General features: G+C 38.8%; 1 protein-coding gene across 1 annotated transcript; it reads left to right on the plus strand.

Annotated features, from left to right (window-relative positions):
* Positions 1-1,535: 1,535 nt before the first annotated feature.
* Positions 1,536-25,214, plus strand: CUNH3orf58 (chromosome unknown C3orf58 homolog). Its single transcript, XM_003789463.3, has 3 exons — positions 1,536-2,691; positions 18,945-19,248; positions 22,537-25,214. The coding sequence occupies exons 1-3, from the start codon at positions 2,035-2,037 to the stop codon at positions 22,866-22,868; spliced, it is 1,293 nt and encodes a 430-aa protein (XP_003789511.1). The 5' UTR covers positions 1,536-2,034; the 3' UTR covers positions 22,869-25,214.
* The last annotated feature ends 2,560 nt before the right edge of the window (positions 25,215-27,774 follow it).

The raw sequence follows: 27,774 nt of genomic DNA on the forward strand, positions 1-27,774 counted from the left end.
ATGTAAGGAGTTAGGGGATACCTGAAGGCAAGTTAAATAAAATTCCTGCCAAAGATAAGATAAAGTGATCGGTGTAGCAGCCAAATTTCCCAAGTACAGCACTCTATACATGGTTTTGAAGACTAACTCTTCCAATTGGTCTGTATTCAATATGTTATCCCTTAAAAACATCAAGTCCATGTTGAATACACTTACTAAATTGCCTAAAGATTTTTTTTTCAAAGTTTGAAATCTTACATCACAAAGAACACATTAACTTCAGCAGGTCTCAAGCAGATGGTTCTATACGTTACAATCAAATAATGCAGGAAAGTGAACGTGATCATCTGGCATACACCCTTCTAAGCTTCTGTAATATAGTGTGGCCTTCAAAAATTGTTCAATCCATAAAATTAACTCAGTTAAAATCCAGATCTTTAACAGCGTATCAGGAACCACTTGTCCCTCAGGCTAATCACTACTTATTTTAACTATTTTAGCGCTGAAAGCAAAAAACAGCATATGTATATTCATAGCTACAGCTAAACAGTGCAGGTCCCTACAACGGACACCAAAGCCAGGTGCTTGAGTTCAGCATTTCCGAGGGACGGTGCAGTCGGGGCGGCTCCGCGCCAACGCGCCCCGGTGGAGCAGCCCGGGTCCCCATGGTTACCGCCACCGCGACGCGCCGCGGCCGGGGGGCGGGCCCGAGCCCGGCGAGCCAGGAGGGTGGAGCCCGGCGCCCGCTTGCTCCGCAGGGGCGGTGCCGGGAAGTCACTCAGCCGAGTAGCAGCAACAGAGCGGTTTCTGGCCAGGCTGGGAGGAAAAGCTAACCTGCCAAGGGCTCGTCCCGGCTTCCTCGCGGCGGTCGGAGCAGACCTCGTGGCGACACCAGGCCGCGTTAGCTCTCCTTTGTCTTCTCTTCAACACAGTTATCTTGAGGACTTCGTTCCGTGTTCACTCGGGAAGATTTACAGCGCTTCCACACAACGAGACTCCTAAAACCGGGCTCCACAGAAACAACTCGAGTCTCTCCCACCTTTCTCTGCGCAGGCCCCACCCCCTACCGTGAGGCGCGCGAGCCTGGGGTCGGCGCGGCGGGGCGCGTGCCCCCGCCCGGCGCTCCTCAGCCTCGCCCCGCCCCCAGGCGCGCGCCAACCCGTATAAGGAGCGAGGAGGTTGCCCCGCCCACTCGGCCTCCGCCCCGCGCGCGCCGCCCCGCGCGCGCCGTCCCGCGTGAAGGAGGCGCATTAGGCTTCCGCAATTCTTCTCCTTCTACACTTAGGAAAGCATTTCCACAGTGGCAAAAGGCAAGCCCCAGTAAAACTTAACAAACGCGAAAGACTAGTTATTACGAAAAGTCTCTTCACCGCCAGAGCTCCCGACTTCATCCTCTCCCCTCTAAAGCTCGAGCTCTGTCCCCGCCATTCCCCCACCGCCGCTCCACGAGCTCGCGCTTACGCTTTCGGGCGGCGCGCGACGGCCTCGCTCCGCCCCGCGGCCCCGCCCCCGGCCCCTTCCCTGCGGCTCCCAGGGAGGCCAGGGTGGACGCGTGGGGGCGTGCGGCTTCAGGAACGCGCGTCGCTACTTTTGGGTGTGAGGTGTCCCCGCTCCTCGCCCCTTTCCGTGAGTCCCTCCTTTCTTCCTAGACCCAGATCGCCCGTGGCTGGTCGCCACCACCGCAGCCCTCGCTCCCCGAGTAGTGCGCGTGCGCGCGCACACGGGCGCGCGGCCGTCGGGGCCCGGCGCTCCCTCCCCCTCCCGCTCCTCTATAACTTGGCTGGCGTGGAGGAGGCGCCGCCGGAGTCGGAGGGCGGGGAGCTCGGAGGAGGGAGCTCGAGAGTTGTGCAGACTTGTGACTGGGAGAAGTCGCTGCCTGCTTGAGTCGGCTCCTTCCCGCTCCCTGTCTTCCACTCTCACACACCTACTCCGCCTCCCGCCCCAGTCCGCGCTCCTTCACTCGCCGGGGGCCCTTGCGGGACGCTCTCCGGTTCTCGGCGCGGTGGGGGCGCCCCGGGGGTGCCCTCGCCCTCCTGGTGCGGGCGGGCGGGCGGGATGTGGCGCCTGGTGCCCCCGAAGCTGGGCCGCCTGTCCCGCTCGCTGAAGCTGGCGGCGCTGGGCAGCCTGTTGGTGCTGATGGTGCTGCACTCGCCGTCGCTGCTCGCCTCCTGGCAGCGTAACGAGCTGGCCGACCGGCGCTTCCTGCAGCTCAATAAGTGCCCGGCGTGCTTCGGGACGAGCTGGTGCCGCCGCTTCCTCAACGGGCAGGTGGTGTTTGAGGCGTGGGGCCGCTTGCGCCTGCTGGACTTTCTCAACGTGAAGAACGTCTACTTCGCGCAGTACGGCGAGCCCCGCGAGGGCGGCCGCCGCCGTGTGGTGCTCAAGCGCCTCGGCTCGCAGCGCGAGCTGGCACAGCTCGACCAGAGCATCTGCAAACGGGCCACCGGCCGGCCCCGCTGCGACCTGCTCCAGGCCATGCCCCGGACCGAGTTCGCGCGCCTCAACGGCGACGTGCGTCTGCTCACGCCCGAGGCGGTGGAGGGCTGGTCGGACCTGGTGCACTGCCCCTCGCAGCGCCTGCTCGACCGCCTGGTGCGCCGCTACGCAGAGACCAAGGACTCGGGCAGCTTCCTGCTCCGAAATCTCAAGGACTCGGAGCGCATGCAGCTGTTGCTGACCCTGGCCTTCAACCCCGAGCCGCTGGTGCTACAGGTAGGCGCGGAGCTCGGGCGGGGGGCGTCCTGCCGGGAGGGGCCGCGCGTGGGAACCGAGTCGGGAGTAGCGGCTCCGCCCGCGCTCGCTGCCAGTTTGGACCCGGCCTGGCTGGGCCGGCTGCCGGCGTGGGAAGGAGGTGGCACTGAGGGATCCCGGGGACTGTTCGGTGTTGTAGAGGACGACCCGGCTAATGGAGAGTTTGCTCTTGTCACCTAGTCTCGGGTGCATCTCGGATTTGGCTGCGGATCCCTCAACGCCAGAGGGAGTGCGTCTCTAACGCGCCCAAAATGTCTCTCCAGCGAGTTTCCTTCCGCTCTCCTCCCAGCCTGTCTGCTTTTATCTGCCAGGGCTTGCACGTCCACAGCACAGACTGTTCACCAGCCCTTGGACCTTTCTTAGTTCTTTCTAAGTGGTTTTATACCGCATTCACTCTTTCCTTTACTGACCCTTGGAGTCTGACTTCGGCCTCAGAGTCTTTGTTTTATTTCTTAGTTCATTTACCTGGCAATCAAGCATTCGGGTAGCTTTCAGGGACAAGTTGGGATAGATAAAGGTTAGAGAATTAGGGCAGTGGTCAGGGATAGGGTTAATCCGTGAGCCATGCTTCGGGTGGGATTATAATCAGAGACAGAGGAAAATGCATTGGACTTGGGACTGGGCGGGCATAAGGCCAAGATGGATATTTTCATCCTGATCCTGTGACCTGCCCTATTCATCTGGTAATCTGGTTGAAGGAGGATGAAATGTTAGGCCAGGGCGAGAAACAGGGAAGATTTCTTGCCTCTCGCCCAACTGCCTTATTTACTCTCTTCTGACTTTATTTTGAAAAGAAATGTGCCTTTTAGGGGAACAGAATGGACTGGTGACAGCAAAAGAAGACACAACAACAAACTGTGTGTTTACCTTCGAGTATTTACTTGTTTCTGCACATCCTCACCGGATTTAGTGCGGTGTCCTTGGACAGTGATTACAACTATGGGGCTGTAATGACTCCTGTAACTGCAGGAAAAGTTACCGTGCTCCTTTTTCCTGGCACTTTTGCTGTATGTATTTCAAATACAAAAGGAAAAAAGGACTTAAAATTAATCACAAGTAATCTTATTATACTTTATGTCTTTTCTGCACTACATTTTCACAATGTCTGGGTCATTAAAAAAGAATGTTGCTGATGGCTGGAGAGTTTGTACAGGGTGCTGGTTTATTCTTTAAAATATAAAGCGTATGAATAGGAATGTGCAGTATTTGTAGTGTTTTCTCAAGTTCTACACTGCCCATTTTAGCTAAAAGAAACCAGCTTTGTTTGATTAGTTCAGCCAAGTAATTTTAACACAAACAATGCTTCAAACAAAGTTTCAAGTGGGTCTTAGTAAATTTCAAGGAATCTGAGGATGTGTATAATGTTTTAATTCTGAAGTAGGGATTGTAAGTGAAATACTGCTGCATCTTCTAACAGTGAATGTTGTATAAAACTGGTTAAACTTTCCTCCAAGAAATTTACTATATTCAGCAGTTGTTTTAAAACTAGTAAGTTTCTAAAGGTTCAATGTAGATAGATGAACACTTGAAACTTTTCTTCATTTAAACTGTCTTTTCAATTTAAGAAGTAGAAATCCTGTTGTACATATTAGCAGGATTTGTTCCTGCAGACAGCTTTAGCAGTTTGCTAACATGCATTGTTTGTCAAATTTCTCTGCAACCCAATAAGTCGGTAAAGATCTATCTTAGTAATATACATTGCTATACAGAAAATATTGGCTGCCTATTGAAAGATTTTTATCAGGTGATTTCGAATATTGATGTATTAATAATAGCTAATATTAGTATTGTATTTTAAGATTATATATTCAGTTCTTTATAAATGTAGTCATAGTGCTTAAATGTGAGGAACTTTGGCATTCTTTTTATACTAAGTTAAATTCTCTTTTGTTCAAGAAGATTTTATGTATCTTTTTAAAGTCTGAAGTAGCATTTTCAGAGTACTCTGTAGTTGAGAAAGGTGTGCTTCTGTCTTGTTTTCTGATTAACTTTTCCCTCATTCTTTATCTGTTTTCATCATTAGTGATAAACAACTTTTTCTTAAAAAAGGAATTTGGGGGGGGGTTAAATTTACCCAGTTGCCATGAGTGAGTCTGTTGATGAGTTAAGGGATAATAGTTTGTTTTTAGTAGGTGAGGAAATATGTATCAACCTTGTGGACTGTGGCATTTGTAAATTGCCTTTTTAATTTATATAACTGAGTACCCAAGAATAATGCTAATACTTCAGCTAATACATACTGTGAAATATAAATTTGGAGTGTTTAGTATGTCAGTCATATTTGTATGTTCTTTGTTTAACCTGATAAACAAGTAAATAAAATAAGAGGACTTACTTTTAAATGTAGTATGTCCCAAAAGTCACCCTGAAGTGCCGTACTTAGGGAAAATGGGGAATGGTAACTGCATATGCCTTTATTGACAAAATCTTCATTATAAAATTTTACAAAGAAGTGGCCAACACATAGATAATATTTTGTAAATACTTTATAAAATTTTATAATGAAGATTTTGTCAATAAAGTTACATTTAGCTTCAGTTTCCCATTTTCCCTATGTATAGCGACTTCTGGGACATCCTATATAAAAGAGTTTCATAGAGCTGGCTGCTTTCTTTATAGAACCACTTGATCTTTGATTAAAGCTGGTGAGTTAAGTTTGGGCAATATACTTGAAAATGGATATTGGTATGAAACCACGAAAATGAGAGGAATGTCAAAATTCTGTGATCAGATGCATCGGTTATACAGTAAGCCAAATCATGATGTTCATTGCTTTTTGTAAGCCAGGCAAACTATTCATTTTTAGTATTTTTACGGTTTTCCATAAAATTATGTATAGCCCTTTATGGTAGTAATGGATATTAATTGATACTGATAGAAGAACTCAAATTTTGTTCTTTGTATTTTACTTCATATATTTAAAAAAAAAAAAAAACATTTTAAGGGTGCAAGTATGTGTTCTACAGCTTAAGGAGGAACTCCTTTTTTCCAGGAGAGGGAGCTGCTTGTTGAATTTTTGGACACTTGGTGACAACCTGGATTTTTCTTAGATTGTTCAAAAATTAACTGTTTGGGGGGAAAAAGTCTTTGAACTGACTTCAAACTATCCTTAACAATAGTTCCAGTATAGTAAACATGCTTCCTAAATAAGCATTTAAAAATCTCCTTTGATAAGATACTAAAGAAGGAACCGATGAATTTAACTCTTTAAACTTGGCCTCTCCTAAATTTAAAAAGCAATAGAAAATTGACGTTTCTATTATCCCTTGAAAGAAAGCATGAAGGGTATTGAATATGAGATACACACCCAGACATAGGGACCCCTTTTCTATGTAAGACTATACAGATCTGTAATATAAATTGCCGATATGAAAGGCATCAGAGTATGACTCCCTGTTGTTAGATAAGTTAGTTGTACTAGCTTATAGCCACTTACCTGGCTTGAAAGTTGTTTTGCCATAGAATTATCACATTTCAAAAAAAATTTATGAATCTCAAATGAGAAGATATTGCTGGCTTGGTGCCTGTAACTCAGTGGTTAGGGCACTGGCCACAGGCACCAGGACCAGTGGTTCAAACCTGGCCCAGGCTGGCTAAAAGAACAACAACAACAAAAGACAACTACAACAACAACAAAAAAATAGCCAGAACACCTGTAGTCCCAACTGCTTGGGTGGTTGAGGCAAAAGAATCGCTTAAATCCAAGAGTTTGAGGTTGCTGTGAGCTGTGACTTAACGGCACTCTACCGAGGACAACACAATGAGTCTCTTTCTCAAAAAAAATAAAAAAAAGATAATGCTAGTCATACCTTTATCTTCTACTCTGATACCTTTTTTTCTCTTCCCATTTTTATGTCACTAAGAGGCATATTTTAATGCTGAGTATGCCATGATCCTATGGAAAAAAATTGAAGAGGAGCATCGTTGATTTTTGTATTGCGTAATAGGATCTTGGAATACTCAAAATTTGAGGTGTCACAGTAATTGGCAAGATGTCAAATTATTTTACGGGTAAATTTTCTATCAGAATTTGCACTTACCTATTTTTGAATTTACTAGAGCAAGCAAGCGAGAGAAATGCTAAATGCTTCTGGATTTACTGATCTCAGATAGTTTCTCTGACTTCAAAGTACTTGGGTATTTTAAGGGGAGGAGCTGAGAATTTATTGTACTATTAAATTTATAGAACTTTATTTGCCTTTAATTTTCTGAATCATGGTTTTAATGGGATTTATTTTATTTTTACAGTATGTAACTGCAATATGTAAGCTAGCTATGGCTGAATATTCTGGGGCTCTCAAACATTTAACTTGAGTAATTTGGGGGGCTTTTTTTAGTTTAGTTTATTTTTTTTTTCTGAGTTTAACTGGTGGGCTTAATTAAGTTCTTCTAAAAGGAGATTGGGAATTTGGGTCCTTGTTGGGTTTGATTTGGAGGTCAGGACAGATGACTCTTCTTTCAGGCTTTCCTTTCTACTCCACGTTTTTACCCACATGAAATGAGATGGAAACAAAAACTGGAGACTTCCTTTAAGGGAAAAATTACAGAGTTAAGGGTAACCCGGGACCTTGTGGGGCCATATTGTCTAAAAGGATGTTTCAGACTTTGTCTCAGGAGTGTTTGTTTTGATGTCAAACTGCTCAGGGAGTCACCTATTTCTCTTTCACTGGCTGCTGCCTTCCCATGAAGGCGTTAAAACACAGACAGAGAAGTTCTGAGTAGGGAGTTCTAAGTGGAATACTTCTTAATCTAATAAGGACATAAGCTTTTTCATTTTTTTTCTGGTTTTTCATCTGAGGTTTAATTGACACTTTTAACACTTGAATGTTCTTCATGAAGAAGCAAACAAAAATAGTAACAAATTCTGTGTACCTCAACACCTTCTCTAGAGAGACTTTTATTTTAGAAAGGTGTCCTGGAGACAGGTACCTTTAAGAAAGCATCACTTCAGGATGGGTAGAACAAAATCCTTGATGCCTTGGTCTAGTTTCTGGATTTATCCAAGTCTTTGGACCATTATTAATTTTGACCTTTCTGTACTTCTGTCAACTTTGTATTTCCATTGCATGGGTTAGCACATATTCCTCATGTGTGTTTTTTGGTTTTTTTTTCGGTGGGAGGGGTCTGCTTTCTAGACCTAAGCAGCCAGTTTCCCAGCAGATCAACAGACTGGTTTTTATTTTCTATTTTTCTGGCTTGTGGTCTCTGACCTACTTCTTACATTGCTGTCATTGCTGCTGACTCTTCACAGAATGCTGACTTTTTCTTTCTTCACTTTTCACTCATTACCTACATACTAAATTAATAATGACCTTAGAATGTAAATCCTGCATTCTTCCTATACATTCGATGAATTTTAATAAATGGTTGTAAAATGTCTTAAGACTGAAAATTACTGGTGTAAGGTGAGGGATAGTTATTCATCCCATAGACCCTGGAATGTTTTAAATTACATAATCCAGTCTTCTAGTTCATAGATTCTTGACAGGAAGTTATCAATGAAATACCTGTGAACTCTTTGAATCTTCAGCCAAAAGGACTGGAATTTGTTTGTTCCATTTAGCAAATAGTCTGTTACAAGGCCTTTGGATTGAAAGAACTAATCCTAGGCAGTGAGTAGTTACTGTGTAGGAGGTAGGTACATAAATGGCCCTACAAAATGGTATATGCACACTGTCCAACTCATTTAGGGTGGGACATCTTGATAAGAGTAGGGTACCAGGGAATGTTTCGGGAGAGAATTTAGTTTTGAAGAATGAATGAGATTTGCCGTTAGATGGAGGTGAGGAGTGGGAGGAGTGGTGGGGACAATATTAAAATAACATCCAGTTCACATTCTGTACTACTGCAGATTGTTGGGTGGCATTGAGGAAGTCACTTTATGCTTAAGGTCCTGAGTTACATAATCAGTTAAAATGTGAAGGTTAATACTTATCTAACAGGATTGTTTTAAAGATTAAAGGAGATAGGATTGTTCAACTAGTATATGTTAAATATTTTTAATTGTAAAGTTTTTGACAGTTATTTCTTTGTAAATCAGCCTATCTCATATTTAGATAGTAAAGCAGTTGAAAGTGGATTATACTGACATCTAAGGAACATACAGGGTGTCCATGAAGTTCACGTGCACTGTTTTAAATTGCACATAAACTTTATGGACACTATATAAATTTTACTTTTCTTAAGGCATAAGTTCAAACGTACCTATGTAATTGTCTTCAAGTATAGTTTCTTGGGAATAGTAATTAAATCGAGCATTAGGGATTTGTCCCATATAAAGTACAATGACTAGAGTGGATATTCTAGGGAAAGGCATTTAGGTGAAGATTCAGAAGCAGATAGTTTATTTTTTCTCTGTAAATCATTATTACAGTTTAATAATTCCATTCAGTACCTTGATGAATGGTAATGGTAAAAAAAATAGGTTAAATCTGAGTTATTTATGGGCACAAAATCTTAAAAGATTCATTACCTGAAATAGGCATGATGCTTCAGGGTCTTTATGTTTTTCCTCTCCGGTGCTCTCTTGGAGTTTTAGCTCTGAAGTGAAGACACCTGACAAGAGTTGTGTCGCTGCTTGTTGTGTGGCACTGCTCAGTAATGCCCAGATCTGATCTGAACACTCCTGGGATACAGCAAAGATCACAGGCCAAAGCACAGTTTGCATGTCCTTTGCTTTTTGGAGCATTTGATGTGGGCAGCAAAGAACTAGGTAATTTCAGGTTTTGCATAGTATGAAGAGAACTGGAAGACCTGTGTTGGAGAATTGGATTGAGGATGGAATACTTCAATTTGGGTGGTTGGGAAGAATGACGCTTTAGCTGAGGTGTGAATGATGAGAAAGGCCAATGGTGCAAAGATCTAAGGGCAAGATGGATGGCAAATTCAGAGGCCCCAAAGGATGGTCGAGTATGGGAGTAGGCACAGTAAAATGTAAGGTCATAGGTACAGGTGAGGACCGCATCCTGTGTAGCCTTGAAACCGCACTTAATGAGCTAGGATTTTATTCTCATAGCGGTGGGAAATAATAGAAGTGATTATAGGAAGGCGTGGTTGGTGGAGAATGAGTTAGAAGGGACGAGAGGAATCAGGGAGGATTTTGCACTCCTTTGTGGAAGAAAGCATGGTAGTTTGGATTAAGATAATTGCAGTTGAGGTTGTGAAAAGCAGTCAGATCCAATGTATTTTGGAAAAATAGTTCCCAAGACTTGCTGATAGATTGAGGTGTGCAAGGAAGGGGAAGAGTAAAAGATTATCTCTTGGGTTTTTGTTCTGAGTGACTTTTTATAATAATGATACAGTCACCTAAAAAAGGGTTGAAATTGAAGTAGGGAAACCAAGAGTTTGTTTTGATTATGCTAAATTAGGCTAAATTTAAGGCAACAAGAAAAATACTGACATATAAAACTAAACTAAACCAAATACCACTAGGTATTTAATTGGAGGGAGATAGCTGTGCTGTTGGTGGATGTTTTGCTGTTCCTCTCAGGGGCTGTGTTAATTCAGTTGGTAAGCCAGGAAAATTAGTACTGTCCTACTTGTCAGTCTGTTTAAAGAAATCGGATCTTAACTAAGGAAAGTAAAGTAGCATCCTTAGGTTATTGGGTCCAAAGGAAGGTTAGCGTGTCTTTTTTATTTCCTTGGAATGTTGTTTCTTATTGGGAGCAAATGTGTGAGTATGGTATTTGTAGGTATATATTCAGTTTACAAACTTGGCTTACTTTGTGGCTCACTTTTGCCAGTTGTAAGAGTAGGTAAGATGGGTTAATTGCAACTAGAAAATTATGCATATTTAAAGCTATATCCAAGTAGGGTTTTTTTTTTTTTGAGGGGGAAGCATTTACACTCTTTTAAAATTTTTTTCAGAGATGGGGTCTTGGTCTGTTGTCCAGGCTGGTGTGTGCAGTGGCATAATCATAGCTCACAGCAGCCTCCAACTCCTGGGCTCAAGCACTCCTCCTACTTCAGTCTCCCAAGTAGGTGGGACTACAGGTACATGCCACTTTGCACGATTAATTTTTCTAAGTTTTATAGAGATGGAGTTTTGCTGTATTGCCCAGGATGGTTTTTGAACTTCTGGTTTCAAGTGAGCCTCCTATCTCAGCTTAGACTATTTATTCTAAAAGATAATTTCTTTCTCTTAGACTTAGGCGTTTTTTAGGTTGTTGATGTATTTTGACTTTAGTTTCTAATTTTAGGTACAGCTGTTGGACATGATATTCAGTGAAATAACACAACCTTACTATTTTCAAGGCATTGCTTAATATTGTTGGAATTTAAGGTGGGTGGAAAATGGCATTCAGAAAATTATTTCATGAAATAAATGGAACATATCCTAGGACTTAAACATCTTGAGATTGTTAAGCTCCTTCAGTATTTTTAAGGGATTTTGGCCATGACTTGGCAGTATAAATTAAAAAACTAAAGTCTTAGAAAAATTTTAGCAAAATTCAGTAACCATTAAATCATCCCAGTAATTTTACTATATTCCCCCTCCAGACAGTTCACAAAACTGTGAACACATTAGTCTGTCACCAGTGTGGTTGACTAATCACTATGAGCAGCTGTTACAACATGCATTACTACAATGGGATTTTCTTCAAATTTGGGCTTTTCAAAATAATTTTAAAACAAATTGAAACTTCAAGCATTTGCTATGCTTTTGATAACATTTAGTTCCCGAGAATGTTCTCAAGTTTAAGTTTTATATTTTTGTTTTGGGGCATAAATGCCAGTTAAATGGCAAGTCTAGGAACCAGTTTTTAGATTGTATATTTTAATTAGTAATAGATTTTTTTAAGGTTAGTTCATTTATACTGGGAATTTCTCCTTTAAAAAATGATCAGACTTCTTTAGTAACACATTTCTTGTTTTGTATTTATTTTCTGTTGTTAGGCAAACTGTAAAGTTGTACTTCCTTTAACGGAATATTGCGAGGTAATGAATGACTGCAAAACATTGTATATTTCTTGTATGAAGGGATTTGTTCCTTAAATTTGATTTACAAATACTACTTTTGGTCACATAGAAGAAAAAAGATAATGGAACACAAGAGGACACAGCACTTTTAAAGTTAGCCTTATTTTAATCAATTAGTCTCATTTCATTTATTGTTTATAAGAAAATGAATAACTAAAACTAAAAGATACCAGTGTATGTATCTTAACTCATGTATTTGATGTCTGCTTTTCTCTTGACTGTTTTATGACATGATACGATAAAATGGCCTTATTTGGCTTAGCTCCTATGGCTCAAGTGGCTAAGGCACCAGCCATATACACCGAAGGTGGCAGGTTTGAATCCAGCCTGGGCTTGCCAAACAACAATGACGGCTTCAACCAAAAAATAGATGGGCGTTGTGGCAGGCACCTGTGGTCCTAGCTACTTGGGAGGCGGAGGCAGGAGACTCGCTTGAGCCCAGGAGTTGGAGGTTGCTGTGAGCTGTGATGCCACAGCACTCTACCCAGGGGGAGAGCTTGAGGCTCTGTCTCAAAAAAAAAAAGGCCTATTTACCTGGCAGGACAGTGGTTATTGATCAAAGGGTATTGTGATGTTTAAAAAATTTGTTGATTGATCACATAAAATGTAATACAAGGTGACTATAAAAATTTAATTTGCACATGAACTTTATGGCCACCTTGTGTTTGGTTCATCTAGGGAGATAATGGGTTATTACAGCATTTGAAACTTCCTTCCTTATGGTGCTCACCTGTAATAAATAAAAAGCAAGTTAAAACACAATGTGTACTGTGTTACCAGTTTTTAAATATCTTGTACTTTTAGTGCTTGCAGTCCAGTATTTTTCTCATAGCATCAAGTTTTTTTAAACTTTGGCAACTAATTTATCATTCTATTATGATTAGAAACTACCAGAGCTCAATAAAGGTGTTTTTCTCATTTAGTGGTTCTTGGCTGGGTGATAATTGTTTGTAGATGTCTTTTTGTAGGTGATGTGAAAATAAGCACATCTCTAGGTGAATGACGGATTCCTTAATGGATTTAACTAGGAAATATAAAAGTATTTTGATAAATGATTCTTCTAAAGTAGTATTAAATTTACAGGGTATATTTTATACCTTTTTTCTTTTGACCCTTGGATTGCCTTCATAAATACAGTGACAAAAATATTATCTCAGTTCTATAAAGGAAGAAACCAAAGCTCAAAGAAGTTATTACTTGCGATGGTTGGAGCTAGTAAGATGTGAAGGTGGGGGTGGACCTCGAAATCTAGCCTGGTAATTTCAAGTTCGTTGTTCTACTTCTATACTTACATTCTATTTACATTGCTATTTAAATGTAAAATTTTATGAAAAAAGAGTATAAAGTATCTGAAGTTTCGATGTTTACTGTAAAACTGAACATATACACTATATATGACATTCGTTTTTTTCCCCTCACAATGGAGGGTGACTTTAATGGTTTTGTTTGTTTCTGAAAACCTGGCTTTTAACTGGTGCATATAATATTGTTACTACTATTTTTTGAGTTTAATGATATTCAAGAAGTACCTTAAAGTTTTGTTACTAAAAAAACGCATGAACATCAGGTTAGGTTTAATTTTTAAAATACTTTTATTTTGTGAATTAATGGTGAAAGCATTTTTAAAATAAATTTTAGCTGTTAACCTTGTTTAACTTAATGCTTTAGATTTCCATTTTTAATTTTTACATTTGTAGTACAATAATAGATGTCTTCTCTGGGTTGTCACCAACTTCTTTCAAAAAAATACAGTTGTATACAGTGCTCCTGGGAAATAGTTAAATATTTTGTAACTAAACATTTACTTTCATAACTCTTTTGTGCCATTGTATAATCTTAAACTAATATTTGCTCTTGAAAACTTTATATATTATGCTTTATGACATATATTCAAGCCTGATTAAAAGCCTTGAAAAATTAGTGGATTGCCTCTAATCAAATTATCAAGGCCATTCCAATTTTAAATATACCCTGCTTCAAATGATAAGTATTTGTACATTTTTTTAGTTGTAAATAATGCATTAAAATAATCATTTTATTTCAGAGTACTTTAAACTATGTGCTTGTGCTAGGCAATTTGAAAACTCTTGATTTTAGATTTTGTTTCAATAGGAAAACGTAGACCTCAGCAGTAAACTTATCCTGGCTATTTCGTGTTATGCACTGTGGTAGTTTGATAACCAGGGAGAATTTGTTTTTCTCTTTTTCTTTCTTTCTTTTTTTAAAGATCAGAGATTTGTCCAACCATGTCATCATCTTTATTTTTCCTGCTGCTTGATATTTTAACACATCTAAACTCCTAACATCTAAAAATTTTGTCTCTCAAACTCTGCTTGACCATGGTAATTTGGTTTTAAGCCAGAATTGCTTTAAGTGCAAATTACAAATATTTTGGCTTCCTTTGAGCATGTTTTGGACTACAGTGTGTTCAATAGACTTCTGTTCTCTTCAGTGAAATATGACTATTTTGATTAGTCAATGAAATATTCTTGTCATCTAAGCACATGGTGTGAATTCATTTCTTATAGTTTTTCCAAAAGATTAGGTGGCAAACTATATGAAAGAACTGTCATGCTTTTCTTAAAATGAAGCATAACAGCCTTTCAGTTAACTTTGTCAGAAATCACTGTATGAGTGTAAAGTTGCTCAATGTGACATTTGTTCATATATTTTACCCTCTTCTATGAGGGACCTGGGTAATGAAGTGTAGATTTGACTGTCATTTGCCAATTGGAAATGCTCCAAAAACAAGGAGGCATTTGTACATGTGCAGATGTTGGCTGGGTTCCCTTTTCTTCTGTTGTCAAAGACCATTTTATTTTCTCAAAGACATGTTTGTATCTGTTCTGCAATATGACATGTGAATAATGTACCAATCGTGTATGGAGGAGTTTTTGTTTTACTTATTACATGACAAAACTATATAATCTCACATATTCCTTGTAATGCTTTTTGTTTTTTATGTCAGGGATTTTATACGTGAGTGCTCCTGGGAAATAGTTAAATCTTTTGTAACTAAATTTGTCTTACTAAAATTTCAGGGTCATGGGGTATTTTAAATTGAGGGGGAGTTGAAAATATTGTGTGGCCAGCACACAGTTTTGCACTACACATTGGATATGAGCAATCTGTCACTTTCTAATGTCCAAAAGGAAAAAAAAAATTTCTCAGGTTCTGGTTTAAAAATGTGTTTACTCTATTTGCTAAGGAATCAATAGATGTTTTCTCTGAACTAAAATCGAATCAGTTTGTTATAATTATTCATAATATATCTAAATTTTCATTTATATAGTATTTTATCACAAAGCTGCAGATACTGAAATTTTAAAGAAAAAGGTTATACACATGAATATAGTTACTGTGCATTGATAGAATTGAAAGACAGCAGTTGAAAATAGGTAGTCATAGCTTAAATTTAGTTTTAAAAATCTTTTTACTTTTAAATTGAATAAAAATTTTAACACAAGTATATTGAGTTTTGAACAATTTTATAAAACTCAGGGTAAAATTAATATTGCCTATTTTCCTAATATTTGGGAGCCTCAACTCCAGGTCTTTAAATGTATATAATAGACCATTCAATTTTTAGCTATGTAAATGGCTACATTTATATAGGCATACCTCAGATATACGGTTGAACCTCCATAGTTGAACACCTTCTTAAGTTGACCTAATTTTCATAGACCAGACATGCCCCACATGTATTTACCATGTGTAGTAGGAATAGTTCCTTATCTGAACTATTTTGACCTCCATATTTTGACCAGTTACAGTCCCTTGGATGGTCAGCTTACAGATGTTCTACTGTTCTGTGGGTTCAGTTCCAGACCCTTGCACAAAGCAAGTCACATGAATGTTTCAGCTTCCCAGTGCCTATGCAATTTCTGTTTATTTCTTCTCAAACTCTGACATTACTTTATCAATTAAATTTATGCAATACTCTAAGCCTTTTATTGTCATTTCAGCATATTCACAGCATCTTCACTAGGAATAGGTTCTATTTCAAGAAATTACTTTTTTTTTTTTTTTGCTCATCCGTAAGAAGCAACTCACTATTTGTTAAAGTTTTTTTTTCTTTTTAAGAGAAAGAGTCTCACTTTGTCACTTTGTCGTGCTTGGTAGAATGCCATGGTGTCACGGCTCACAGCAACCTCCTACTCCTGGGCTTAGGTGATTCTCTTGCCTCAGCCTCCCAAGTAGCTGGGACTATGGGCACAAGGATGGCCAGCTATTTTTTTGTTGCAGTTTTGGCTGGGGCTGGGTTTGAACCCACCACCCTCCATATATGGGGCTGGTACCCTACCCACTGAGCCCCAGGTACCACCCATTTGTGAAAGTTTTATCATGAGATTGTATCAATTCAGTTACATCTTCAGATTCCACTTTCAATTTTAGTTCTCTTGCTATTTCCACCACATTCTGCAATTACTTCCGTCATTTAAATCTTCAACCCCTCAGAGTCATCCATGAGGTTTGGAATGAACCTCTTCCAAACTCCTGTTAAGATATTTTGACCTCCTCCCATGAGTCACAGATGCTTTTAATGACATCTACAATGTTGAATTCTTTCCATAAGTTTTTCAATTTATTTTGCCCAGATCCCTCTGTTGTCTATGGAAGTTACAGCCTTAAGAAATATGTTTCTTAATAAGGCTTGAAAATTAAAATTACTCCTCGATCCGTGGGATTCAGAGTGGGATTTTGTGTTAGCAAATGTGTGAACAGTATTAATCTCCTTGTACATCTCCGTCAGAGTTCTTGGGTGCCCAGGTGTGTTGTCAATGAGTAGTGATTATTTTGAAAGGAATCACTTTATTTTCTGAGCAATAAGTCTTAATGGTGGGCTTCAAACATTCAATAAGTCATGCTTTAAATGGATTTAGTGTCACCCAGGCTTTGTTGTTCCGATTATAGAGCACAGGCATAGTAGATTTAGCATCATCTGAAGGGGTCTACGATTTTTGGAAAAGTAAATGAGCATTGGCTTCAGTTTAGTCGCTAGTTGCATCATCCCCTAACAAGAGTTCCCCTTTACTTTGGAGCCTTGAAGCCAGGCATTGACCTCTCCTCTCTAGCTGTGAAAGTCCTAGTTTTGTCTGCATCGACTACGTGTTGTCTAATGTAGCTTTCTTCATCAGTTACATTAGCTTGGTCTTGCTGTAGCTCATATATGGGCATTTCAACTTGGACTTTTATGTTACGGAGACAGTTTTCTTCCTCAAGCCTTGTGAACCACCTCTGCTAGCTTCAGACTTTTACTTTGTTAGCTTCAGACTTTTCTTCTGCAGCTTTCTTACCCCTCTCAGCCCTCATAAAATTGAAAAGAATTAGAACCTTGCTCTGAATTAGGTTTGGGCTTAAGGAAATTTTGTAGCTGGTTTGATCTTCTGTCCAGACCACCAGTAACTTCCTCCATATCAGCAGTCAGGCTGTTTCACTCTGTTATCATTGGTATGTTCACTGGAGTAGCACTTCTAATTTCCTTCAAGAGCTTTTCCTTTGCATTCACAGCTCAACTGACTGGTGCAAGAGGCCCAGCTTCTGGCCTGTCTCGGCTTTGGGCATGCCCTGGCTTTAGGCACGCCTTCCGCCCTGAGCTTAATCATTTCTAGCTTTTGCCTTAAAGTGATAGATATGTGACCCCTCCTTTCACTTGAACATATAGAGTCCATTGTAGAGTTATGAATTGGCCAAATTTCAATATTATGTCCCAGGGCATAGGCAGTTCTGAGGAGTCGGGAGACATGGGGGACCAGCCAGTTACTCAGACTGTCAGAACACACACATTTATCTATTAAGTTCACCATCTGATATGGGCACAATTTGTGACACCTCAAAATAAGTCCAGTAATTACAGTAGCATCAAATATCACTGATCTGTGACATAATAATAATGAAAAAGTTTGAAGTACTGTGAGAATTATTAAAATGGCGCAGACACAAAGTGAGCACTTGTTATTGGAAAAATGGTGCCAGTCAGCACCCTGGATGCTTGGTTGCACAACCTTCAGTGTGTGACAACTGCAGCGTCTGAGAGGTGCAGCAAAGCACAGCACAATGTGATGAGGTTGGCTTGTATTCTGTAGTGTTTTGTTAAAAGATTATACTTAATACTGTCTTCCCAATCCAGCTTTCCTACCTCATACTGGTATTTAAACATCTAATAATTTTTTTTTTTTAAACTTGAGTAAAGGGTTAAGCTAAGTTGAGGGATTGGCTATTAAAGCACACGTTTGATTATATGATCTCATCTAAGAAGTTGTTTAAAATTTCCTGTACTTTATTCTTCAATGTTTATTTTTTTAATTATGCAGTTTAACAATGGGAAGTATCTTAAATAGAGCCTAACATTTCACTTAAGTTGAAGAATGACTTGTTTGGGGTCATGGAAGACTTTTCTTTTAATGTAAGATGATATGATAATCCTAATAGTTTTAAAAATCTATTAGAAAACCTTGCTGAGGTGAAAAAGAATAATTTTGAGGGGGGCCAAGGTGAGCAGAAAATGTGATGGCTGAAGAAAGGGAAACCAGATGGACTTGGTGCTCGGAGTAGAGGTTGCATTGATTGGATATTAGTCTGCCCCTTCCCACCCTTTGAATGTGGGTGAAAAGACACCTCCTGCAAATCCTTCTCTGAACTGCTCCCTTCCCTGCCCACTGCTAGACTAGGCCAAGGTAGAAATGGCTCCTTATGATCTGGATCACTGCTTGTCAACTAACACTTAGAATTATTTGATATCTCTCTGCTCTTCTGAAATCAATGCTGATGGCTAAAAACAGAGACTGTTACTGCCAGCATAACACAATTTCTGATACCTGGTCAAGGATTGCTGGTTAACAGACTGCAATGCTATCCATTCAAAGGAAAGAATTGGTTGATTATACTTCAGCAGTCAAGAAGATAAGAGAAAGTATAAATACTTTTAGTTTTGGTAGTAAAGACTGGGTCTTGCTGTTCATTGATTAATTTGGTTCTGAGATTTTGATAAGCGAGACTTGTCAAATCCTGTTTGAGCCTTAGAATGTAAAGTTCTCTATTTCATGTCCCCCCACCCCCGGTTCCATAGTAATGATATGAGTGAGAAAAAAAGTGAAGTTTATCTTTAATGAACTGTTAAATATAATGAGAAAATCCATACTCCTTCCTAGTAGCAGTCTTTACTGAGAGGGATTTGGGGATAGACCTAGGACATCTTCAGACTGTTTTGTAATATTTAGATAATTCTTTTGTAGAGTTTTCCATCTGATGAAGGTTGGCCATTTGCAAAATACCTTGGAGCTTGTGGAAGAATGGTGGCTGTAAATTATGTTGGAGAAGAACTGTGGAGTTACTTTAATGCACCATGGGAGAAACGAGTTGACCTTGCTTGGCAATTAATGGAAATAGCGGAGCAGCTCACAAACAATGATTTTGAATTTGCCCTCTACCTCCTGGACGTCAGCTTTGACAATTTTGCAGTTGGTCCTAGAGATGGGAAGGTAATCATTGTGGATGCTGAAAACGTTTTGGTTGCTGACAAAAGACTAATTAGACAAAGTAAGTATGTAACTTTTAGATATTTTTGTACACATTTTGTTGCCAAAATGATGCTTATATTTATATGAGGTAAGCCTTACATTTATTCTTCACATGGCAACCTGGCATCTTTCTTTGTTTTGTATCACCAGTATTAGGGAACAAATACGGAGACTCCTCAACTTATAATGGGGTTTTGTCCAGATAAACCCATAAGTTGCTGATTTCCTAAGTTAAACAATGTGCATTTAATACATCTACCAAATATCACAGCTTACATTAGTTTACATTAAATGTGCTCAGAACACTTAACACTAGTCTATAGTCGACTAAAATAATTTAACACAAAGCCTATTTTTATAATAAGGTATTGAATATCTTGTGTCATTTATTGAGTACTGTACTGGAAGTTAAGAATGGTTGTGTGGGTATTTGAAGTGTGGTACTTCAAGTACACTTGAAGTGTTGAATACTCAAAAGTTAAAAATTGTAAGTTGAACATTACACCCTCCTAATTTATTTTTATTCTTGTATTCTTAGTCACAGTTTCTCCATATTCAGTAAAATATCCTTTGTGTTCCAATGGACAGAAATATAGCTAGACTCAGGTCTTGCATACCATGTGCTGCATTCTGTGTTTGAGGACTCTAAGGGAGAATTGCTAGGCTGTCAGAGTGACTACACTGCTTTCATGGAGTCCTGACTTTTCTGTGGAATCTCTTACAGGGATGTTCTGTGTTTCTGTGTCATATTGTTTTGTGGGGTCTCAGTGGTGATTTTTTTAAAAAAAAAAAACATTTGGATGACTCCTAGTATTACAGATCTGACTGCAATTTGATATTCTGATTATTACATGTCACCCAAAACTTTGTTCCCCATTTATTTGTTAGCTCTTCGTAAGGTACATGGACAGAGTGTCTGAAATGTTTTAAAAGTTAAATGCTATAGGAATTTTTATTAAAGAGTCAAGGACAAAGTCTCTGGTTCTAGAGCCAATTCAATTAGAAAAGGAAATCAGAGTTGTTGCTCCATGGTTCAGGTCTTCTATTTTTAATCCTCCTTTCTCTCCTGACATAAGGGATATAAGGATCTTTTGATGAACAGAGGCTGAAGATTTGTGGCGTTGGGGAATGCAGTTAATGTGACAGTGCATTAGGTTGACAGTTACTTTCTGCGTGATCTTAGCATGATCCTGCTAACCATGTGGTTATTTCCACTCCTTGTTCTGATTTCTTCCTTGGCAGCTGCTTTCTTGACTTGCCGTGTAGATCCTCCCACAGGGCGTGAATGCCCAGCTGTAACTCCTGCCTACATCTGTGAAGGTGGTAGCAGCTGACATCGTGCTTTTCTTTGTAAAAGAGCGGCTTGTAGTATATTCAGACTTGTGCAATTTGCCCAGCCTTTTAAAATTTTCATTCCAGGGTTTATGAAAATAATTTTTTGTAATTCATTTTATGTGGACTTTTCCTGGAAAAATTATTACAGTTTTGTATCAACTAATTCCTGACCTTAGATAAACCCAACTCTATAATTTCTGCATTCTTACATTTCATACGGGAACATTTTGCTCCAGTGCTGCTTTAACTCTGGCCAGTTCTTTTCAAATGTCTCACGGGCCCTTGAAGTAGCCACTTTGCAAAAGGCCCTGTTCATTCACCCTCTTTTCTTTCCACTTTCTGGTAAATGACCTTTGTTTTTTTCTTCATAGGGAAATTGAAGTCTTCCTGTGGCAGCTCCCTCAATGTCCTTCCCTTTATCATCTAAACCTAGTTAAAACAGCTTCATCTGTCTTTTTCAGAATAGATCCTTCTTTGAGAACTTGTTGCCTCAGTTACTGTCAGCTTCCCACCTCCTTCCTTTAAGATCCAGTTCCTCTTACCTCCTCATCAGTGAGGACTGTAAGATCCTCTCCTGCGGCTTCTTGCTTTGCAGCTGTTTTTATGAAAGTATTTACACCTCTCTCCATTCATTCCTTAACTCATAAAATTTGACTTAGATGTCTGCCTTGCCATTAGCAACTATCTAACTGGTGAATTTACACAGTGGCTTTGACTTGTACCAACTCCTTGAAATTCTTTTTTTTTTTTTTTTTTTTTTGGTTCCTTCTACTCAGAATAGTAGCTTTGTAAAGATACAAATCGGATCTTACTACTTGGTTTAAATGGTTTTAAAGATTTACTGTTCTTCAAACAAAATCTGAACTTCCCAGGGCATGTCCTGTGTGACTTAGCTTTGTTCAGCTTCATTTTTAGTATCCTCCTGTCCACTGTCCTTGATGCTTCAGCTACACTGAAGTCTGTTAGTCTGAATGAAACTTCTGGGCCTTTCCATATGTAGTTTTTCTCTGCCTGACATGGCTAGCTAGCTGTGTCTCCTTCAGGCCGTGGCTCTATCAAGTCCATAGATGCTGATGTGTTCACGCCCATCATAAATGTGTCTGACCTCAGAGTCGGAAGTTTCAGGTCTAATTATATTTGCATATATGACATACCCACCCAGATATTTTATGGCTACTTTATACTTTTTATGTGTAAAATATTGATATTATTAATATTTTATCTGTTGTCTTATCCAATTAGAACCTTAAATTTTACCCATAACATACTTAATTTTTGTGTGAAATGTTTCACAATCTGGCTTTTCTCGTGGGGTTTCTTTAGATTAGTCATCATCTTAGTTCTTCCAGTCTTCAGCCCCAAGTTATCTTTCTATAAAATAAATCATAGTCATCAGTAAGTTATAACCATTTTGTCTAGATTTATAGTGCCTCCTCTCTGAATATCTGTCTCAAACTCTAGTCTGTAAACTTACTGTCTCCTGAACCAGCTGAACCAGTCCTAAGTCCAGACATTTGCGTATCGTGTGCCCTGGGTCTGGAATACTATTTATTTCTTGCTGCTTTTTATTTTTTTTCTAAAATTGCTCGGTTTTGTAGATCTTACTTCTCTTTAGATTTTTTAAAATGTAGCCTTCTGTGGCCTCCAGGCAGAAGCACTAACCCCTCTGCACTCGTGAAGCATTGTGTCACACTTGTGTATAGCGTTTTCTGTGTGTGGTGGAAAGTCACACTAGCCTGAACCTGTAAGTGGGGGGGGATCTTCTCTGATCTCTGGCTGGCACTAGTGGGCTCCCAATAAATGGTTGTATGAGTTACTATATTTAAATGTTTGAAGATATATATACAACATACTTTTATACATTAAAGTATAGAACAAACATTTTTATGTCAGCTAGTGAAGTTCTTTATTTTTGGAAGCGGTAAAAACTTTTAAACTATATTTTTTTCTTTATGCTTTTCCCCTTTCACAGATAAACCTGAAAATTGGGATGTATGGTATGAAAGCAAATTTGATGACTGTGATAAGGAGGCTTGCTTATCATTTTCAAAAGAAATTCTTTGTGCTCGTGCCACTGTGGACCACAATTACTATGCTGTTTGTCAGAACCTCTTATCCAGACATGCCACCTGGCGTGGCACTTCCGGGGGACTTCTTCACGATCCACCCAGTGAAATCGCCAAAGACGGCCGACTGGAGGCCTTGCTGGATGAGTGTGCCAACCCAAAGAAGCGCTATGGCAGATTCCAGGCTGCGAAAGAACTGCGTGAATATTTAGCACAATTAAGTAACAACGTGAGGTAGTCTATGATGAACTTTTTTTCCCTTTTGTTCATCTAAACAGCACTGGCTAAAACTAAACCACCAAAACTATCTGGAAAAGTGGAATTTGGAAGTATTACCTTCAGAGGATTATAAACTTGCACTGATAAAGTCTGATATTAACATCCATCAAAATAAGACATCACTTCCAAAATCACATGATGCTCCTGCAAATAAGTATGTTCCTCTACTCTGGAGACTTAGCTATCATCGACTGCTTTGCCCTACCACGCCTCCACCCCCTTAATGCCTGAGTGGATTAATGAATATTGTTAAGCTATTGGAAATGAGTCTGATAGTTATATTGGCTTGTGTATCAAAGGGTACTTGATACTTAGTTTGCATTACTATCATGATTTTGTGAATCTCTAGCATTTGCTTTGAATGTCAGGTTAGATTGGCCTGTTTTATAGGCCACTTTTTCCTTCTGATGCGTAGGGGTTTTTCCATTTTTGTTTTTTATTAAATTTTACACTTTCAGGTTACTGTACGTGTTCATTTGAATTTCGACTAGTTTTCATTTAGTGCTATGTGGTACCTATTCACTGTCAGGGCGGGATTCCCAGGTTTACTTTTCTTTTTTGAACGCAAAATATTATATTATGTAAATACTTTTTTTCACTACCTTCTGTGGTTTCACCATTGCATGGTATAATTTCAGGTTATTTAACAGTTACATCATCCCTCTATGCCTATAAATGTAAGTGTACACTAAACATGAAGTTCGGCATATGTTGCAAAATACCATTTCGTCCTTTACTAAAGGCTTTTAAAAAAGTATATAGGCAGTCTACACCTTGATGTTAATTTTGGTTCAGAAAAAAATATAACCCAGTATTTTTACAATGCTAACTAGTCCAAGATAGTATGCATATGCCAAAGAAATATTAGACCTCGTCTCATGTTTAGAATTCAAATAAGAATTTTTCATCTACTTATTCTTACCATCTGACATACAATATTTTAGTTCTGTCATTAAATTCAGATCTTCCTGTTTAATTGTGGAAGTTAAACTCCTGCTTTCAAGAATTTGTTTATGTGGATAAAAATCAACAAATGTGAAATTTGTGGGCTATTTAAAAAATGTTAGAATGTATAAATTGCTTATCACTAACTTAGGTGGTATTTTTCTGTTTTGAAGTTATTTTGTTTACAGCCAAGTTTGGTGTAGTATGCAGTGGTGAATTCTAGACTGACCTTATAAATTAGAAAGTGATTAAAATATTCACAGCCAAAGCCAGGTTTTTCTTTTTCATTCATTCAGCAACTATTTATTAAGCATCAGCTCTGTGCCAGGCACAGGACTAGCTGCTATACACTGTCTGAACATGACATATGGTTAAGTAACTTTAAAATGGTTATCAAATACTTTCAGTGTAGATAATTCTTAAGTTGAAATAACATTAATTAGATTTGGATGATGCTTTCATGTTATTTTACTTTTGTGATGGAAATCCTACATGATATGCCATCTGAAGCTAGGTTGCTATAGAAATAGGAGGATGAAATCAATAAAGTTAATCCCAGTTTAAAAACTAGAAGGAAAAGCGTAAGAGGTCTGTGTTTAAAATAGTTGCATTGTGTTAATTTTTATACATCAGTACATTGCATATACCAACTAGCCCTCAAACATTTAAGTGCTGGAGACTTTACTAAATTGACTTTTTACAACTTTGGAAAATTTTTGAGGGGAGTAGGTAAAATTATTTATTAAACATTCATCTCTTACTCAACAATTGACACATTTTCAAAAGGGAGCACCTTTTATATTTGATAAGTTTTCATTAAAACCGTAGAACGTTAATTGTGGAGGAGTTGTCTACCTAGGGTTCAACAAACATTTATTTTACTTTTTGGAACAGTGATTGTTACCACAGAACAGAAAGTGAGAAAACACTGCCAGCAGTGATTGCTACTTGAGGTAGTTTTTTATAACTACCGTTTCCCTTCCATGAGATTATGTAAAATTTCTTTTATCTTTGGAAAAGGTTGAGGAGAAGATAGTAAAAGAATTAGAAATTCAAAATTACAGGGAAAAATACGTATGTGAAAAGCAATAAATATTTTGTTCACTTTGCTATCAAGATGTTCACTATCAGATATTTATTATAAGCAGCAATTTATATTTTTAATCATTGCCCATTAATAGACACAGTAAAATATTTTTGAATCAGACATTTGGGGGTTTGTATGTGCATTAAAATTGTCTTTTGTACTGTAAGTTGCTGTTAATTTGAATATTTTATCAGAACTGTCTCCCTGTGCCTTTATAATATAAAGTTGTTTCTACAACTTTTAATGATCTTAATAAAGAATACCTTAATCACACTTTCCAGACTATCTCTTAACTTCAGCTGTCTGAAGTTTTTCTTGAGGGGAAAATAAGGTTTTTACCTCTTGCATGCCTTTTGTTAGAATTGTCTGGTTGGGCTGTAAGGTGGGTTTCAGGTGGGTGTTTTATTTTTCTGTAAAAGTTAGTGACTATTGAAAACTTAGGCTACTAAAATGTGATTTTTTAAAAACTTCATTATGGAAATTTTCAAATGTATGCAATAAAATAATGAACAGTGTAATATAATTATTATTACACTAACTTCAAATGTTAGCAACATGTGGCTAAACTTGTTTCATCTGTACTCCAAGCAACTTGCTCCCAGCTTATTGTGATGCACATCTGAGATATATATCACTTGATTCATATGTATACAGTAGATGTTTTCTCCTACAGAAAAAAAAATACAATACTATTTCACATCTAAAAGATGAATAGTTAGCTAGGTGTTGTGGCAGGTGCCTGTAGTCCCAGCTACTCGGGAGGCTGAGGCAAGAGAATCGCTTAAGCCCAGGAGTTGAAGGTTGCTGTGAGCTGTGTGACACCACAGCACTCTACCAAGGGCAACAAAGTGAGACTCTGTCTCTACAAAAAAAAAAAAAAAGATGAATAGTCAGTATCACCAAAGCCAGCAAGCTCTCACATACCACTGTGTTTTTCTCTGAAAAATTCTTGATCCAATTGCAGGAGTTCTGGACTGCTAGCTGTACAGATGGAGCAATTTAATGATCAGTAACAATAATAACTGAAATGGATTAAAGCACATTAAATATATGAATCTGTGTGTTCAGAATGACACTAAGCACAGCAACCAGAAACAACAAACCAACTCAGTCACCTTTGAAAGGATATTGAGAAATTATTCTGAAAACTAATATATTAGAGAAAAACATCCTGTCTTACCTCAGGATAACCAAATGATGAAGGTAAAATATTGTAGATTATATATAATTATTTCAATAAATGCAGAAGGAATATTAGAATATCATTTTGCAATTCCTGTTAAAATGACAAATCTAAGCAATGATCATCAGTGGTTAAACTGATGCAAAAGCATCATAAAGGTGGATTAGGATGGCAACATCTGAACCCACTGTTCAGTGTTAACAATGATGTGCCATTTGATAAGACTCATTGGAAAGTACCCAGAACTACCTACAAAATGCCTTGCCAAAAACAAAACCCCTGAATCTGATCAAGCCCCTAGATCTCTCAATTAATGGAAATTGAACAGCACAAAGGAACATATACTGTAGGTACAATCTATAGGATTTAAAACATGAGTATTTCTACCACATGAATGTCTTTTTTTTTAAAAGACAGTCTCATTCTGTTGCCCAGGCTGGAGTGCCATGACATCAGCCTAGTTCTCAGCAACCTGAAAAGTCCTGGGCTCAAGCAATCCTCCCGCCTCAGCCTCTAAGTAGGGGGGACTACAGGCACCTGCCACAGCACCCAGCTATTTTTACAGACAGTCTCACTCTTGCTCAGGCTGTTCTTGAACTCCTTAATTGGAGCTATCCTCTTGCCTCAGCCTCACAGAATGCTAGGATTACAGCCACTATGTTCATTCTTTGGTGTTTGTTTTATTTTTTTTAAACAAGCTGAGGGAAAAAGAGCAGGAACTTTTACATTAAAAGATTTGAAAAAACAAATGCCAAGGTGTCACCTTTGTATCCTGATTTCAAAAAAATCAACTTTTTTAAGAAACTGAAATTACAATAAAATGTCTTGGGTAAACTCATCCACTTTAATTTTGCACTTTAACATGAAAAAATCATAAAGCACATATTCTTTGCTATGTAAATTAGTTTCCAATTTATACTGTCATTAATTGTTAACTGTAAGTCTAAGTTTTGGATAGGAATATTTAGTAGGGCCCTTTTATTTTTTCTTTGTGAAAGATTATTTGCCCCAGTTACAAAAATAGGTAGTGTTAAATAGGAAAAAACAAACAAAAATGGTAGTGATAGAGCTGGGGGTCAATTTTATGATTGATTTTTGGATTGACTTAGATTTTTTTGTTTGTTTTTTTTTCTTCTTAAAGTCTCAATTTGTCACCCTCAGTAGAGTACCATGGCATCACAGCTCACAGCAACCTCAAATTCTTAGGCTTAAGTGATTCTCTTACCTCAGCCTCCCCAGTAGCTGGGTCTACAGGCACTGTCGACAATGCCCAGCTATTTTTAGAGAGGAGATCTTCCTTTTGCTCAGGCTGGTCTTGAACTCCTGAGCTCAGGCAATCCACCCACCTTGGCCTCTCAGAGTGCTAGAATTACAGGCATGAGCCACGGCACGCAGCCTTTTTTTTTTTTTTTTTTTTTAATATTTTTTCTACTATAACATGGCCTGAAAACTTAAACTATGTTTGTGGTCTTAATGTTACAATTTTCAGATAAGTAATTTTCAAACATTGGGAGAATGTAGAATAAGGATCAGAAGTTACAGGCAGGAGTGGCGCCCGTGGCTCAAAGGAGTAGGACGCCAGCCCCATGTGCCGGAGATGGAGGGTTCAAACCCAGCCTCAGCCAAAAAACTCCATTAAAAAAAAAAAAA

This window comes from Otolemur garnettii, unplaced genomic scaffold (genome assembly GCF_000181295.1).
Source record: "Otolemur garnettii isolate 467f Iridium unplaced genomic scaffold, OtoGar3 scaffold00032, whole genome shotgun sequence".
Lineage (NCBI taxonomy): Eukaryota > Metazoa > Chordata > Mammalia > Primates > Galagidae > Otolemur > Otolemur garnettii.